This window comes from Macaca nemestrina, chromosome 5, assembly GCF_043159975.1.
Source record: "Macaca nemestrina isolate mMacNem1 chromosome 5, mMacNem.hap1, whole genome shotgun sequence".
In the NCBI taxonomy this organism is placed as follows: domain Eukaryota; kingdom Metazoa; phylum Chordata; class Mammalia; order Primates; family Cercopithecidae; genus Macaca; species Macaca nemestrina.
In genome coordinates this window covers 30,526,584-30,545,615 of record NC_092129.1, presented here as the reverse complement: position 1 = coordinate 30,545,615, position 19,032 = coordinate 30,526,584, and the positions used below count along the sequence as shown (strand labels likewise).

General features: G+C 39.1%; 1 protein-coding gene across 14 annotated transcripts in view; it reads right to left on the bottom strand.

The window, feature by feature from the left end:
* Window positions 1-265: 265 nt before the first annotated feature.
* LOC105465552 (nuclear receptor coactivator 7) overlaps window positions 266-19,032 on the bottom strand; it is a 165,044-nt gene continuing 146,277 nt past the window's right edge. For 13 of the 14 annotated variants that reach the window (XM_011714018.3, XM_011714017.3, XM_011714021.2 and 10 more), the window contains 6 exons: window positions 15,794-15,941; window positions 10,214-10,339; window positions 8,443-8,595; window positions 3,626-3,721; window positions 3,124-3,197; window positions 266-2,732 (listed from right to left, as the gene is read on the bottom strand). In XM_011714018.3, the coding sequence (XP_011712320.1) occupies window positions 2,597-2,732; window positions 3,124-3,197; window positions 3,626-3,721; window positions 8,443-8,595; window positions 10,214-10,339; window positions 15,794-15,941 (733 nt within the window). In that variant the 3' untranslated portion in view covers window positions 266-2,596. Of the gene's footprint in view, window positions 2,733-3,123; window positions 3,198-3,625; window positions 3,722-8,442; window positions 8,596-10,213; window positions 10,340-11,841; window positions 12,175-15,793; window positions 15,942-19,032 lie in introns of those variants that run through there. The other variant, XM_011714024.3, reaches the window with a different exon arrangement.

The following is a 19,032-nucleotide window of genomic DNA, read 5'->3' as shown; positions in this document are numbered from 1 at the left end:
ATAGCACAGCTAGAAAGATTAGAAAAGAGACTGTTAGATACAGCCAAGAGTTGTCTCTGGTAAATATAATGAGAGCAGTTTCCATGAACTGATGAGACAATTAGGAGGGTGGCTACAGGGAATGAAGAGCGAGTTTCCAGGGCAGCAGTGAAAACATGAGCTCTTGACCTTGTTTAGTCTTGGATATTTCACCATCCTCTCACAAAAGTAAACACTCTGGTACCCAGTAAATACCTGATGAATGAATCTTTGGGAAAGAAAATCATTGAATGCATAAATTCCTTTATTGAAAATATTGGGATAGCACTGCATTACATATAGTCAATATCCATAAATGAAGGGTCACACATTTTTGAATGGACAATACTGTTTTACATAGAGAACACAGCATGTGGATATGCTCTCACAATTATAGTATCATGGACTAAACTAGGTCAGAGTGAAGTATATGCAAAATGACCATTTTGTTTTTTTCCATTTTATTTATTAATAGCATATGGTTGCAGATGGTGTAAATGGTAAACGTGATATCATGAGACATTCCTGATATCTCACACCAACACATTATTTAGCGAGCAGGCTAAGGTGAAACTGCCAGTATGCTGTTAGTCAAGAGTCTCAGTAGGAGAGCTTGAGTGAAACGTACGCCCAGGCTACAGATTTAAAATTTTCTAGCATTCATTTACATTTGCATGGAATGTAAGGAGCATAATAATTCTTGATCTGACAGGAGGCCACTGGACAATTTGTTCTCTTTTACAAATTGTCTAAACTAGGAGAATAATGTAAAGGAAATATTCTAAGAATTGTTTTTTTAAATGCAGATATGCAAATAGTACTCGTTATAAATTTTTTCCTTTCAAAAATTACCGGGGAAATAATTTATGACAGACCATTTTTCAGCTTTGGCTATTATTAGAATTTTTTTCCTACTAGCAAGCAGTCTTTGGCTTTCATAAAAGTCTGGTAATCAATAATATTGGTTAGATCTTTATTATTATTATTGTTATGATTTTTGAGACAGAGTCTTGCTGTCACCCAGGATAGAGTGCAGTGGCACGATCTTGGCTCACTACAACCTCCACCTCCCGGGTTCAAGCAATTCTCCTGCCTCAGCCTCCCAAGTAGCTGGGATTACAGGCACCCGTCACACACCCGGCTAATTTTTGTACTCTACGAGACGGGGTTTCACCATGTTGGCCAGACTGGTCTCAAACTTGTGACCTTGAGTGATCCACCTGCCTCGGCCTCCCACAGTCTGAGATTACAGGCAAAAGCCACCGTGCCCGGCCCTTTATTTTATGTAATAGATGTTTTATGATATGAAAATAAGTTGATATCTTAAAAATAGGGTTTCCTTTCTATTCCAATTTTGATATGAATGCATTTCTTTGTATTTTTTTCCTCAAATAAATGAATCTACAAACCAAGACAATTGGTCCAATTTGACGTTTTTCATTTGATTTTAAAAATGCAGAAATTAATATACTGAGTCTCTTTTAAGACAGAGGCCTGCTCATTAATGTAAAAGCTTGGAAAAGTTATACAAAGAACATTCCGAAAATAAAGTTTTTGTTATTAACACACATGATTTTATAAGAAGCAAAACTTTTTTTTTTTCAAAAGCAGGATTTGTTCTAAGTCTAGGTTCACAAAGGTATTCATTTCTATAAATATCAACTTAAGACTGTGAGAAATGATGTATTCTTTTTCACACGAATATGTTCAAGGTAAGTAACTAAAAATGTACGCTTTTATTGACTAAATGGAAAGCTGGCCTATAAGAGTCAAATTGATGAACATTCATAATGAGTTTTTAGAAATTTAGAATTATACACTCATATATATGTATATGTACATATACATACACACACACATATATCTTTATATATCCACATACAGATACATAGATATATGCTGCTTAAGACCTATCACCCTAAACAATCAGGGCAAAAAAAAATTCAATATAAAACTATATAAATCAAACAGATTTGTTCCCAAAACATAGCACAAAATGTATACATTTAATATTTCAAGATTTGACACATTAAAAGAAAAAAAACCTGCTGACACATTTCAGACAATACACTACAAATAATAAATAAAAGTTTTTTTTTTAAAAAAAAAACTTCATATATTCCCTTTAAGTGCTGTGCACTTACAATTTTTCTAAATGAGACTAACCTTTTCCATGGCAAATAATAGCTGTACATTTTGGTAATGAAAATTATGCTGATAAATACACAAGGCATGTATATATCCACAGTATCTTTTTTTTCACAGTTACCAAAAATAAAAATTGCATTCAACTCATATATCCATAAACACTCTGATTCCTCACCGTATGGATTTGAAGGAAGTGGAAGTACAAAGTCTTTTCAACAACCTGGATTTTAAGTTTCTTTCTTCAATGTCTGCCCTCCACGTGGACCTTCCAGAATCTTTCTGCAATGTGATCATGCTCTGAGATGATGGCAAAAAGGAAGCATTGGGGTGGGATGAGGCAGCCTGGGCTGGGGCTTCTTTTTCCAGCCAGCTTTAGGAGGGCTGGTCGAACCCAGTCTTTTAAATGTTATATTTTAAGGCAGTCTGAATTTCACTCAAATGCCCACACCTCCAGATCCTGAACTATGAAGTCTTCCTTTTTGGAAAGAATATCATTATTGAAAGTGCTGCAAGAGTTGCTTCGTCCATGATATAAATCAGCATCTAGCCATAAACCAAATCGTCCCCTGAAAAGGTTAAAAAAAAAAAAAAAGGTGAAAATACTTCTATCTTACATGGCACACAGCACACTGTTCTCTCTTGCCCCCATCTTCTTTCCTTTATACTGTTGACAGGCAAAATTCCTAACTGCTTATAAAACCAGGATACATTTCCTTTATTTCATTTAAATGACTAGTCTTCCTAAAAGACAAGTGGTAACAGTCCCTCATTTAGACACATAAATATTCTATCTTTGATTCTTTGTGTCATGTGTTAGGCCACTGTCCTAATTCCCCTAAGCACATGGACTAGCTAAAATAACCTGACACCGAAGTTTTAACTACGTGGGTCAAAACAGACCCACTCAGGTCAGGTGGTAAAATAACAATAAGAAAACCAAAACAACAAAAACCTTACCCTCCACCACCAAGTTCTAAAGAACTTATGTCTCCATTGATAAAATATGAATTTTCTCCACTCCACTTAAAGACCTTGGGGAAGAAACACAAAAAAGAAAACAGACATTTTAATCTGGAGAATTAGCAATGAGGAATGAAATGGTATCTATGTGTAAATGGTATCTATGTGTAAAAGGGAACCACCTCACCCCATTGACTGAGGAAGTTCCTGACTGCCAGACCTGGCCCACACCAGGATGAGACCTCCCAAGGGGTTATGAACGAAGGAAAACCTTTCAGACACGTGGCGTCTCTGACCTGTGACTCTCTGGATCCCAGCCTGAGCAGCCCAGAAGGCCAGGACCCCAAGCAGTTTGTGAGCTACAGTTATAAAGGGCTGACCCAGCTTGGAGTCAGTTCAGGAGAAGTTACAGGACAGCTAACTGCCCCAATGCCTATCCCCTTCCCCAACTGCGGACACTGTGACATATGGGAGTGGGATATTTCTCCTATCTAGGTACCTTGAAATGTGGGCTGAATGTGTATAGAAAAGTTTCGCCTGTGCCATAATAGTGGTCACTGAACTTGAAAGGATGAGTTGCATATGCTCCAAAAATCTGTCAAAAGAAAACAGAAATGTTACCTACATTCAAACCTAAATCCCCAAAGCAAGGCTTTCTGGAATATTTTCGATACATCATGTTCTGAGATCTATTTCAGCAAAGACTATTACTAAACTGGCACTCAAACTTAAAAAGACCACCAATAAAAGAATAAACAAATATCCCCAGCTCTAACTGGAACCCAAGTAGCCAGCATTCCTGATGCATGCAAAATTCATCTGACAAAGCTCAGACAACTTGTTTGCCAAAGGCTAACAATTTGTTCCAATTTTAAAAGATTTCCAAAGTTCACTATGGAGACAAATTTCTGTTATTGAATATGCGTAACATAATAGAAACATTAAGCAACAAGATACATCTTGTGCACAGAAATGAATGCTTGGGAAAACATAGTCACATCTCTTCTGTATTTTATAAGTGGAGTCATGCTGGGCATTTCCCCAGAGAAAATGAACTTTCCTTTCTTTTGATTTGTAACAATGAGTTATTAATATGCTTATTCAATTAAAATTATATGCTTAAAAATGACCGATTTACTATAGTTTAGTTCAAAGTGATGTTTAAGAACCAATAACTCCGTAATATCATGGCCTTGAAAGGTAACTTAGATGTGTTTAAATCAATGGTTCTTGTACTTTTTCTTGTCGGGGTTGGAAGGGGAGCCAGGCTACATGAGGAGCACTGTTTTCAGAATGTGTCCGCCCACAGCCTCAGCATCTCATCCTTCTGTTCACATCCTGATCAGCACTTGCAGGGGTGAGCATATGTATTTTGAAAATGTCCCTAGGTGATTCAGACATTCTTCCTATTTCAAATCCCATTTGAGGAACATTGCTTTAAATGTAGGTTATCTGGAAAATGTCATAGCATTTTTCAAAAATTATTTCAATTAGATCACAATCTCTGCTGCCTTTTTCACCACTTACACTCAGTTCCTGGCTACTTGTAACACCTAAGTATTAGGTAGAAGGCTAGAAACTCTTTCTAACCAGTATTGTTCATACTTCCTGCTACCAAACCTTTCCCTAGAGCTGCTAAGAATAAAGAAATATAGCACAGTAACAAAACATAAAAAATACTTTGCCCTCCTTCTGGTGATCGTCCAGAAAAAGAACTAAAATACAATCAAAATAGGCATCTATTTTTTAAAGCATGGCATTAAAATATGACAAAAATGGCAGTGGCCATACGTGGAAGAAAATGAGTCCCTCTCTGATCAGTCAACAAGGAAAGTTATCTTTATTTTCACACCCTTCATAGAATTTTAAATAATTATTTTCTGTCTTAGCTAAAATTCTCCACCCCTCTGCTTTTTTTTTTTTTGAGATGGAGTCTTGCTCTGTTGCCCACGCTGGAGTGCAATGGTGCGATCTCGGCCCCTCTGCAACCTCCGCTTCTCAGGTTCAAGCGATTCCCGTGCCTCAGCCTCCTGAGTAGCTGGGATTACAGGCACACACCACCAAGTCTGGCTAATTTTTGTATTTTTAGTAGAGACGGGGTTTCACCATGTTGGTCAGGCTGGTCTTGAACTCTTGGCCTTGGGTGATGCACCTGCCTTGGCCTCCCAAAGTGCTGGGATTACAGGTGTGAGCCACCACACCTGGCCTTATAGCTAAAATTTTCTTAGCAATTCTGGAAATGCATTTAAAGACTAAGGGCTGGATGATATTAGGGAATTACTGTTAATTTTGTTAGATCTATTGCATTGTGATTATGAGAAAATCTTTTTTTCTATTAATGTATTTAAAAAGAAATTATATAAAACAACTTTTATATAATAGTGCTGTTCAGCCTATACCATATAAAAATGTAATACATTTAGCAATAGCAGAACAAAGGAATCCAAGGGAATAGATGACGAGTAACCCAGAAATGATAAAAGGAAAATCATATAACAAAACATATAAATGTACATTTGCTCTCCTTTCTTCTCTCAACTTCCTTAGCAGACATAAAATTATGTAACATAGTAATCATAACAATCTATTGCTATATTTGTAGTATATACAGATGTAACATGCATAACATTAGTACCACAAAAAGTTAAAAGATGTAGTAGAGCAAAATAGGAGCAATATTTCTATACCTCACTAGAAGTTAGTAATTAGTCTCTATTAACTGCCTGATGATTGTTCTATCGTTTTCAACAATGCCTGGTGGTATACATTATTCTGCAGTCTGATTCAATTAAATGTAGGTTCCTTTGCATGGACAGTTTCTTTGGTCAGAGTATGAAGTTTACCCTGAATCCAGAAAGGCTCTCCTTAGCTGTCTCTTTTCTTGGATCTCTCTGGTAAAGTAGATGGTCTACAGTTGAATTTGTTGCCTTCATGGCTACAACCTTCTTCTTAACACCAAAATTCTCATTGTTTTCTAGAGTGCCCTTTGGTTTGAACTTCTCCATGTGTGTCTAAACAAAGTCAATTCCTTTGGGTAGAGCTTTAGAACTCTATATCCTGTGGCCTGCCTCTTCCCCTGGGAAAAAAATCTCTAACCCACTGCTCTGAAGCTAGGGACTAGACAGCGACAGTAGCCTCTGGTCTTGGCTTGCCTCATCTGGTGCAAAACTTCTGCCCTGTGAGCTGAAACAAGAGCAGTAGAGACCCCGGTATTCTCAGCCTGCCATGCCTACGGTAGAGCATGGCTCTGTGAGTGGAGGGTGGGTAGAAGAAAGCCCCCTACCTCTAGGCCACACTTGCTTGGATTTTAGCCTCAGAAACACAGACCTTGGGTGGGAGATAAGAAATGCAGAGGACCCGCAGTGAGAGAGGTACACCATAACCCTTGACTGGCAGCTGTGGGAAGAGAGTGCCCCATCTTCTTGGCCACACATGCCCAGAGTGGAACCACTGTCAGTCTCAGCGAGGGGTTAGGGAAGGGAGAGGGTTGTGCCTCAAGTGCCACAGAATCCCACTGTTATAACTAAGATTAATTCGATTTTCTTGAATAAATATTCTCTCATTTGCTTAGAATAATTTCTAGAGACTTTAAGTGATTGTTGTTTTTGTTATTTCTACAAGCTATGGTTCTTTCACTTTTATATTAGAATTTCATATAATTCATTTTCAGACACATTTGCAGGTGTTGTTCTATCATGTTCTCACACACAGCAAAGCCACAGTTTCCCCTTCAGGGTAGATGGGGTGCAGAAAGCAAAGTTAGTGTCTGGTTGTCCTCAAATAACACAAGTGCCTCCAGGGTACATGACTCAGCAAGACTCCACCCAGTGACAAGACTGTAACCTTCAGTTGTAGGCCTCCTTTACAAACCTTACAGGAAGCTTGGTAAAACTGTGCTTCATCAATACCTGTTCTGTGTGAACCATCACATTCCTCAACAAGTGTGATATTTTGGTAAATAAACAGGACAAATAATCTATACTTAGTTGAGAGTCTGTATGTGTGCTCTAAGATAATATAGCCATACTTCATCCAAAACATAACATCCAATTCTCAAACATCTCACTAAATTCCTAAGTCCCTTTTAAACCAAATGTTATCATTATTTTAATTTGCTTATCTTGACTCTACCCACCTTTCAGTTTGGATCATTATTAAGCAAAATGTCAGCAATCAGGAAATAACAATAGTTATTTGTTATTTAAAAAACAATGACAGCTAAATTAATTCCCACAACTCTTAAGCTACAATAATATTACAATAAAGTCACAAAGATCACTGTTAAGAAAGACAGTATCTTTGGTACCCCCATTTGTTCCCTAATTTTTCCCAAGACAAATCATGACAGCAAAGTTCTATTTCCCATAAAATGATCCCATGTATATGGCTCATTACAATGTGGATATGTCTCAGTATAAAAATTTTGTGCTTCACAGTAAGGTCCCCAATGCTTAATAGTGCCTAGCACCTAGCAGGCACTAATCAGATATTTGCTGAATGGATGAATAAATGAATGAATGAATAAATGTTGAGCAAAATCTGCTTCAATGCCAGAAAATGTGGTCAATGCCACATCTTAAAACCTTAAGTCAAATTGAAATGAGCAATGAGCAGATGTGAATGATGCCTTCCTTTCGTGATGGAAGAGATTGACTGGGAAGTGACTGAAAAAAACCTGGACAGATTCCACTCACATTCTGAGCTGACTTGTGGGAAGAGATAACAGTGTAGGGACACAGGGGTAATAACTAGTTTTCACTAGTTCCTCCAAGAAAGACCAACTGTAACACAGGCAAAAGTACAATCAAGAATGGTACAGTGCATTTTCTGTGGTTTCTTAACAATTGGGCCCCTCAGGCACAGCACACTATGGCCTTGACTGGCTCTCCATCATATCCAAAACGCAGGCAAGGTTTGTGGGCACTACTTTGGCTACCCGGGAAAGGAGCTGGTATGGCACTGGAACTTATTTCTGCAACTATTTCCAAATCCAGATCTCACTCTACCCCAACTTTCCAGATTTTAGGCTGTAGGATATCATAAAGCTCCTTAGAATGTGACTGTATTTGGAAGTATGATCCATTTTCATTTTGGAGATGATTCTGAAATATGTAAGGGTGGAAGGCCATAATGATTGGGATTTACTTCAAAATATTTCAACAGAGAAAAAACAAGGATAAAAAAAGACAGAGAAGGCAAAATCCTGTTAACTGTGGAATGTGGGTGATGGAAGTATATGGTACTAGTCTCTCTACTGTTGGGAATTTTGAAAAATTGTCATTAAAAAATATTCTTTATGAGAGGGACAGGCCTCACCTGATTATCCATATCTTTGATGACCAATAGGACAGGACTGTCTAGCGATGCCGATTTCCGGTAGAGCGTCTTCAAGCTGGTCCCATGCTCTAACGTGCTATAGGCCAATCTCCATGGATACCCTTGCACCCTTGCAGGAAGGCGTCGGGCCAGCTACAAAGCCAAAGGAAGAGATGTAAACAGAAGGTTCATACACAACTTGCTCATGAACATGTGGCACAAAACAAACGCCTGTCGTTCAAATTCAGTGTCATACACTTACATAGTGCCCCTCCTTACTCTGGCAAATATTTGCTATTCTAAACTAAGAAAATGATTGTTTGACAGTGTTTACCTTGGCAAGGATACTGCCCAGGAGGTGTTTTCCCATTCAGGAACATGACTATGGAGTCCCTATCCTACTATATATTTGAAGATGCAGAATAAGCGGGATAAAGAGGTATAAACTAGACACACGCCGTTCTTTTCCACTTCAACCTGGCTTTTACGAAACAGTTCATATTTTCTGAAGTTTTCTTTCTAAACACTCAGAGGCTCAGAACTGCTACTGACAACTGCAGCTTTGCACAGAAGTGAGGGCAAAAAAACAGGGACGTTTAGTGTTAGAAGTCAGGTGTCATCTGTTCTTATTGCACCAATATCTTTCACCTGCATCAATATTTAAACTTGGCCATAAATAACCAATAATGGATATCTCTTCAAGAATATTACCAAAGGAGGCCATGAAGTGCTGAGTCTTCAGAGTGCTTAAAATCAGTTCCAGTGTCAGTGTGAATCCCCTCTCTCTATAATTACTGGGTCAAGCTTCTTGGCTTTCTTGGGTCTTTCGTGGTTCCTCGGTAAACTTGGGAGCTGAACTTAAGGATTCTTTAAGGTCTTTAAAATTCATGTCTCTAAGCTGACTGATGAGGGAAATGCCAGAGGTTCCTTACTACAGTTCAAACATAAGTGCATTATAATATTTCATACATTTCAAGTAAACATTCAGAAACTATAAAGTACGCAAAGAAAATTATAGAAAAAGGAAAAATTATCCACAGGTAGGTATTTTTCATAAAGCAAACAGTGTATTTGCTATTTTACTTTTATTGAGCCCGATACATCAAAGCTATTGGAACTCTGCAATAATTACGAGGATATATTTGGATCCTTTTAAAAGTGTATTAGGACTATGGTAGGACACTGACAATTTTTATTTTTTTAAGATTAGAAACGGCTTTTCCTTCATGTTTGAGAGAAGGATGTTAGTGTCTGACCAACTCCTCGTACTACCAAGAAGGCAGCAGGGAACGCAACTTTTCAGAGGCAGAGCAGGGGGCACTGGCCTTGTGGGCTGCTGGCGTTCCTCCTTCCTCATAAGCTTCATCCTTTAGCCCAAGTGAGAAGGGCAAATGCATTCAGGGATGGGAATTTTTTTTTTTTTTTTTTTTGAGACAGAGTCTCACTCTGTTGCGCAGGCTGGAATGCAGTGGTGCAATCTCGGCTCACTGCAACCTCCACCTCCTGGGCTCAAATGATTCTCCTGTCTCAGCCTCTTGAGTAGCTGGGATTAGAGGCGTGCGCCATCACACCCAGCGAATTTTTGTATTTTTAGTAGAGATGGGGTTTTGCCATGTTGGCCAGGCTGGTCTCAAACTCCTGACCTCAAGTGATCCGTCTGCCTTGGCCTCCCAAAGTGCGAGGGTGACAGGCGTGAGTCACTGCACCTGGCCAAGGAAAATATTTCTAAAAGCCTAGGAAGCTTGACCCTTGGTGGCCAGTGCGAGCCCACCTGCTCGATGTGCATATTCTCCAGGAGCGCACTGTGGGGCCGTAGGACAGGCAGCACCTCCTCATCCTCGTCTTCATAGTAGCTGCACGTGCTCTTCCTGCGCTTTGCCTCCTCAACAGTGATGATCTGAAATGAGAAAACAAGCCAAGAGAAATAACTTACTGGCTTTTCTTCTAACCGCTAATAAAAAAAATCACTCCAGGGACACCGCTGCCTGAAAACGTGGTACTTCAGCAACAGGAAATCAGCTGAACAGGACTTTGGGGAAATGGCTAATTTTTCAGTTTCAGAACAAATGAACAATTTAAGACCGTACAGTCGAGGCAGTTAATATGTATAAATTAAAGTCACAAGTCACAAGGCTAGACATGGTGGCTCATGCCTGTATGCCCAGCACTTTGGGAGGCCAAGGCAGGAGGAAGATGGCTTGAGCCCAGGAGTTTGAGACCAGCCTGGGCAACATGACAGGACCCCCATCTCTATATAAAAATAAAATAAATAAAGTCACGAGTTTTCCAGTTTTATTATAGCTGCTGATTGCTCGATCACTGAGAATAGTATTTAACACCAGAAGTACAGCTTTCTACCTTTGAAATGCCCTAAATGATTCTCCTTTAGCCTTGAGATTTAGCATCTGAATTGTTGAAGGACTAATCAGAGATCATTCAGTAAGACTTCTACACATAGGGAGTTTGCAATGATAAGGATAGTTTTTAATCAGGTTCCTGATGTTTTCTCTTTAGGTTGTACACATAGAAACCAATTCTGTTAGAAATAATGAATGATAACAGCTCCCGGGAGCACGAGTACAAAGAAATGTGAAGCTGTAGTCTAAATTACAACTAGGTTACAATTATTTATATACCGTTCAGAGATGATAAAAATATTCTCCCCTTCTAAACCCAGAAACATCATATTGTACAAAACGTTTATTATTTAACTATAGCTATGCTTATGAATTATCAAAGTTCATTTTACCCTAAAATCCATTTTTGGCCCTTCTTAAATGATGGATAAATCACTGGATTATTTTTAAATTGAAGGATGTATATTAGGCTTCTTGGCCTTTTGTGTAAGATCAAGTGAAGGATTATATTAGACAACTAATTCACCAAAATGTACTAGTATTAATTGTTTTGCATTATAGAGAAAAACATTTAAGTTAAATCCAGTGCAAGTTGTCAGGCAGCAGTGTATTACTCAATTTCCAATATGCACAATGACAGATACAAAGTACCCGCTGGCGTCTGAGCCAGATTTACAAGTAAGAAAATTAAGCTTACTAATTTTACCATCTTCTGGGGGAGTGTTTCCGTAGTGAAAACACTATCAAGAATCACAAACCAAGCATGTAAATGAATGAAATAAAACACTCTGTTTTTGGCAAACTTTGTATTTATCACAAGTATAAAATGAGGCTGTGGAATTAAAAAAAATCAAATATGGATTTCTGGCTGCAACAAGAAGAGGCAGCCACACCATAACCCTCTCCACAACGAATAAAATACCTGCTGGTGAAATGACAGCACAATCCTTTCTAATTCGAACGACTTTCAAAGCAAACTCGGAGGCAGATCACTGAGAATTCACCAGCACCTTATTAGTCCTCGGGACACACTCCAACATACCTTCACAAAAGGCTCTTCGTCAGGTCTGGCACAGTAGAAAATCTGGATGTCCAAGGATAATCTTTGGCCTCTCATTGTGAGCAGTGAGAAGCGTGGCTCTCTCTCTAACGAGGAACAAGTTTTCTCTCCACTCTGCTTCCACACCAGTTACTTGTAGCCACGCTGAGCTACAACTGTTTTCTCAGTATCTAGTTTCCTGCATGATTGAGTTTCTGTTTCCCTCAGGAGAAGGTTCAACATTTCTACAGGAACACGCCCAAATTAGGATTTAGAGCAAACACACTTCCTGCCAGGCATCGCTCAGACTGTAAAAGGACACTTTCACCTTTGAAACGGTGGTTTCTCAACACTATGATAAAACCCCATTGTTATGTTCTCATTTTTTTTTCTTTTCCTTCTTATACTTTTCGTCCTAACAGTCCCTCCAGTGAACGTAGCTTTCCTAGCCCTGCCTTTTCAGAGTTTTTTTTTTCCTTTTTTTTTCTTCCCCCCCAGCACCTTCTTTAAGGCTAAAGCTCCATTTAAAATGGTATGCGTGATCCCTGGTATCAGCTTGAATCTCAAAGGAAGGATGAAAAGGAGCCTTCAATGGAGGTAGGCTTCATTACAGTTAGAACAAACGGTATTTCACTTCAATACTATGTCATGTTTCTCAGTGGGAGGGACTTAAAAGAACGGGAGAACATCTGGTTTACATGAGGCTGTGATGATGTCATCTTACATGTAGTTTTATAAAACAGTTGGCAGAGTAATACTTATGTTTTTACATTTTGGAATTAGTCTTACTGAGTAATAAGCATGATGAGTCCTCCTCTACACTTCAGATCAGATGTCAGTAGGTTAGAAGGAAATATAGATCGGCACTGGATCAATTTGCAGTGATCTTTCTGTGATTCTTCCAGATTCAAAGTGGCCTTTCAGTCTTGGGCACAGCTGCGGGGATCAGGGTGTATTGTATTGCTCATACTGGGGGTCAGTTATAAACAAGACTCTGGCAGACACTTAGAGACCAGTCCCAGGCCAGCAGAACTGACTCTCAATGCAACAGCCTGAGCACAACCTGGGGCAGAATGCCAGCAAGACAACGCTCTCCTCTGGGCCCCTGGGACTCCAGGACAGCGGACATTTATTGAGTATTTCCTATATGATGGTGGGTGCCAGGTGCTTTGCCAGGCACAGGCACATAAAGCTGCTCAGAGTCTCCAGCAGGCGAGGAGACAGGAGAGAGACAATTCTAAATAAATGGATGCCATTCCATGTGATTGTAAAAGGCAAATAAAATCTTGGGATCACAAACTCACTACAACAAAAGGGGAAGTTAAGCTTGGAAACTGAGCCACACAAACAAAAACCATCTTTCCTTTTGTTTCTAAACAGCTGTCTCCCCAGGTGGTCTCCCTCACCTGGACAATGTAAATTAACAGCTTATTTTCACAAGTTGGAAACAAGAGCAGACTAGAAATTGTCCTACTGCTCACCCCCAGACCAATGCATACTGGACTTCTTCCACGACTCTGTTTACTGTATCTTATGTAAAGTGCAGATTTACTGCGCACAAGGCATACATAATTGAGGGCTCCTCTACCCTCCCCTTTGCACATGCAACATGTGGATTCAGTGCACACTAATCAAAGCCTCACAAGAAAGTAACCGTTTGTCTCATTTTTTCTACTCTCCTTTTTTTCTTTTCTCCTTCCTCTCCAGCTCAGTTTTCCCCCTTTAAATACTGAAACCCTCAAAACCCTCTTTGGAAAAAGTGCAGGCCACAGATCCTACTGTGGCTTGTGTCTCTTTTTCCCTCCCCAACCAGATGCATCCTCAACCTTAGCAAAATAAACCTCTAAATTGATTGAGATCTGTCTCAGGCATCCGTTTTGGTTCATAGGAGACAGATGCCAAAATCTACAGCAGAGGCTCAAAGGAGGTTGGGGCAACCTGGGGGGTTCTGAGATAGCTTATTCACAGAGGAGATGGTGCTTCAGTTTGAGAGCAAGCATAGGGTGTGAGAAGATGTTCCAGGGACAGGGTATAGCAGGAATGCAGAGATGAATTCTGAGTTCACATTGGCTGGAGAAGAGACAGCAAGGAAGGCAGCGATGAGGAAGGTAGATGAGACAGAAAAGGGAGCAAGAGCAGAGAAAATGAAGAGCCTTGATGCCATGAAGGAGTTTAGAACTTACCCTACAGGTCAGTGTTTCCAAAACATGATGGTTCCTCAAAATCATCTGGGAGCTTTGAAAAATACAGATTCTAACATTCCTCCCTCCAGACCTACTGAATTCATGTCTCTAGTAATAAGGATCTAGGATTCAGGTTTTTAAAATTCCCAGGTAGTTATTCTCACAGGTGGGTAAGAATCAGTAGAGTCAATAAGGAGGCCACTGAAGGTTTTAAGCACAGAGTATCCAAGCTTGCTTGTATATTTAAATGACAAGTTAGACAGCCTTACAGACCATATGTAAGATCTTTCAACATGATGAAAGAAACATCAGAAATCATTAAATAGTGCTAGAAAAAAATTGACTATTAAAAATATCATCTATCGTACATCAAAAAAGCAACTATAGATTGAGTAGAGTTTACAGTAGTATTGCAGGGCCACTTATACATGGACACAGATGAATTCGGAACCATGTATTTGTAATGGCACCATTGTCCTTGGTGGACAGATTCTCCCCAGCAATGCTTGGCTGCCTAGTAGCAGAAAAGTGTGAGGGTGGGTTCATCCAGGATTGCAGGCAGGCTAGATGGGTGCAATGGATGGGAGGGGGTGGAGGAACTCAGAAGTCCTGGTAAGGATGTGTCTGAATTCATTTACAATCTGTCTAAGCTCGGAAAGAAGAAACGCTAAGTGGGGTTCAAGAGAGCAGCAGAACAGGAAGGAGGGGTCGACCTATTTTTCCTAGTCTCATCTCCCAACTTCCCAGTTCTGCAAGCTTGTTAAGTACTGAGAGCTTATGTTATCCATCATCATATTTCCAGGGCCCTCCCCTAAAGAAGTACTTGATACACGCTTGCTTGACTGGATGAAGGGAACTGGGGTCTGGCAAACTATAGCTTGTGTATTAGTCCGTTTTCATACTGCTATAAAGATGCTACCTGAAACTGGGTAATTTATGAACAAAAGAGGTTTAATTGGCTCACAGTTCCGCACGGCTGGAGAGGCCTTGGGAAACTTACAATCATGGCAGAAAGCAAAGGAGAGGTGAGCACCTTCTTCACAAGGCAGCAGGAGAATGAGCAAGCGCAAGGGAATCTACCACTTTGAAAACCATCAGATCTTGTGAGAACTCCCTCACTAGCATGAGAACAGCATGGGGAAACCACCCCCATGATCCAATCACCTCCCACAAGGTGCCTCCCTTGACACGTGCAGATTACAATTACGATGTGATTTGCATGGGGACGCGGAGTCAAACGATATCAGCTTGTCAGCCAAGGCCAGTCCACCACCTGTTTTTGTATGGTACTTGAGCTAACAAAGATTTTATATTTTTTAAGTGATTCAATAAAAATTAATAGCAATATTTTGTGACACATAATAACTATGTGAAATGAAACACAGTCATGCTCATTCATTTACATACTATGGTTGCTTCTGTTCTATAATGGCAGCTATGAGTACTTGCAACAGGAATTCTACGGCCTACAAAGCCAAATATATTTATTATCTTGCCCTTTACAAAAAAAAAATGTGCTGAGCTCTGAACTAAGGCATGGAGACATGAGCGAGAATATAAGTGGATCCGTCTAGTGTGGTCAGAATGAACTGTGTGCCTGTGTGCATGGTGGTGGTGCTTTTTTCAAACGGAGGAATAAAGTTTTTTCCTCTGTGATTTCACAGGTGCACGGGGACTCTAGTTTCTTACTAGCCTGTTACTTGGAATCTGAATGCAAGACTGCTTACTGTACCTTAGGAACTATGATGGTCTAACCATGCCCAAGTGCTCACCTCCCAGCTCTTAGTTGTTGGCTCACTGAAGAAGTTGTCGATCATGTTCAGTTCTTCCTTCTCCACCACCACAAAGCCTTGCTCTTTGGCATCTTTCCCATACACATCAGGAGACCACTGAACAAAGAATGTGTACAAATGATCCACCCTGAAAAACACATTTGTGACAGATATTAACACCAAGTCTACTTTCTTGGCAGGTGCTAGTGCGGACTGCAGTACATAAACCATCTTTTCCCTGCTTGGCAAATCCATTTTACTAATTGGAAAATTTCCCACTTTCAAAGTTATCTCTACGAGTGGCCTTACATACTCAAAATTAAGAGCCAATAAATAAAGTAAAAGTCCACAGGCACTGCGAAACTGTTAAAACTGTCTTTCAATTTGACGAGAAGATCAAGACATGGAACGTAATACTGAAAAACACAATGAAATATTTATACCAAATATTTTTTCCTCATTGAGTCTTCATTTATTGGATACTTGTATTCATTGAGGAAAAAAATGTACATCTGAAGCTTTAGCTAGGAACAAAGATAAACAATACTACAAGGGGTCTTTATGTAGATCAAAGTACTATTGCATTGTAATTGTAATAAAACATCTTTGACAACAAAAAATGTCAGGAATAATACTGGCTACTACTTTAATATTAGAAAGAAATCTAATTTTATTGATATGGGAATGTTCTTTGCTTCCAACTTCTCTGCTCTCTTATACATATTTACTGAATGAAGGTTCCAAAGTATCTCTCCAGGCTTAATCAACAGAAATATGCTCAGTTCCTAGGAAAAGAATGAGAGCCGTGAAAACTGCAGTTCCGGAAATATCCTCCAAGGTTCATACTATAACCACCACAACAGGAGAAATGGCGATGAATATAATCAAATGATTCTTAAAGTATCTTCTAATCACTAAATGATAATTTGAATTTGAGGCTACTGTTTGGGATAATGTTAACTTATGATTTTTAAAATTCATAATTACATAAAATTGTAATAATAATAGGACTAAAACAAAAACAGAAATACCACTGACAATTCTGATATCCTAACAGATCAAACCATTTTTAAGGTTTCTGCATTCCTATCTGTTCTTGTCCACATGTGTACATCATTTATACAGCTTTCTTTTCATGGCAGTCAGAGCCAAGCCATAATTGTTGTATTTAACATTATATAATATACTTTTACCACGTTGCTAGTCCTTGTAGTCATGTTTAACAGCTACATTTCATGAAGTTAATAAACCATAATTAGCCTGTATTCCTATGCTGTCAGGATATTTAGTTTGTTTGTATTTCTTTAATTGTATGAATGATGTTACAGTAAATATCCATACAGTGTATGCCTTTCACTATGGTTTGAATTATTTCCTCAAGATTAGTTCCCAGAAAAGGGATTACTGGGCCAAGGGGCATGATTTTATCGCTTGTAATTCATCCTGCCAAATGGCTCTTGAAAGGCTGACTAGTTTGCTGTGACATCAGCATTGCAGTTTGTGTCTTAAGTTTCATAACAACCTTGCTTATCCTTTTAGTTTATATAAAGTTTTACCAGAGTCCATCTGCATTCCTTTGAGTGTTAAGCGCTTGAACATTTTTCAAAATTTCCTTCCTGACTGTAGCTTTTCTTTCGTGAACTGGCTTTCTGTGATATGTGGTATCAATGTTTTTCTTTTTTTTTAGTTGGTGGGAGTCTTTAATGTAAGGTGAATATTAACAACTATCAAATGTGTTTCCGAGCTGTTGTTTCCCTTTTTATATTAATCATGTCTTTTCCCCCACAGTACAGACTTACCAATTTTCTTATACTTTAAAGGTGTATTTCTTTATAGAGTTCTCCTTCAAAACATGGACTGTTGTCACCTAAAACAAGGTGTGTATCAGTGTATATGACATGTTACCATTTCGATTACAAAAGTAAATATAGATATTGATAGATACTATGATTGTACATGGGTATGATGGTTATGTTTTGACTCGGTGTGGCCATCCATGGTACGCAGCTTTTGGTCAAACAGCAGCCTTGATGTTGCTATTAAGGTATTTGAAGATGTGATTAACATTTATATGAGTAGACTCTGAGAAGAGCAGATTACCCTCCATAATGTGGGGCCTCATCCAATCAGGCGAAGGCCTTAAGAGAAAATGACGAAATGACAGAGGTCTGTTAAAGAAGAAGGATTCTACCTTCAGACTTTCTTCAGACTTGATACTGCAACACCCACTCTTTCCCCAGTCTCCAGCCTGACAGCCTGCCCTGAACATTTCAGACCTGCCAGCCCTTAACAATCGCATGAGCCAATTCTTTAAAATAGATCTCTATGTATAATACATACATTTTAGTTCTGTTTCTCTGGAGAACCTTGACTAATGTTATACAATAAACTACTCTGAAAGGTTATAAAAGAAACAGATCAAAATGGTTACTTATAGGGAATGGAATGGGGTGGGAGAAAGACATTTTATATTGTATATATATCTTTCTTTATATTATCTTAATATTTGGACTAGGTAGTACATTTATATGATTCAAACATCAAAATTATATTTTAAAAGGCATATATAAGTTTCCTTCTTACATCCCTGTCTACCCCAAGCCCCGTAGGTGACCACTTTATTCACTTCTTATATTTGTAGTATTATTTATGTAGATATAAATATGAATATATATATATATTTTTTGTCTTCTTATTATTTGTTGGGAAAAAGCTGAGTGTTGAGAGGGAAACTGAGGCAGGGCTTGCATAATGTCCTTTGGAATGTGTCTAGACTTGCTGACTCCTTGCTTCTAGCTCTCCTAGGCTCCTATTCCCATTATCCCAAGTAGCAGAACATGTTCCATATAAACACTAAACCATCACAGCTGTAAATCATGTGCTTAATGCAGCAGGCTCTTTTGACCGCCACATTCTCACCACCTATTTCTTTGTTGGATTACCAATAAATACCGTGGGCTCCCAGAGCTCGGGGCCTTCGCAGCCTCTGTACAATAGTGATGGCCCCCTGGTGTCCCACCTTTTCCTCTTTTTCTCAATCCTTTGACTCCAATTAGGAGAAGGAAAAAAAGGTAAATATATATACAGACTCTAAGGATGCTTACCTAGTCCTCCATGCCCACGCAGCAATATGGAAAGGGAATTCCTAACTTCTGAGGGAACACCTATCAAATATCAGGAAGTCATTAGGCCCCCAAAATTCTCCTTACCTCTGAATCTACTTCCTCTGATCCCTGCCT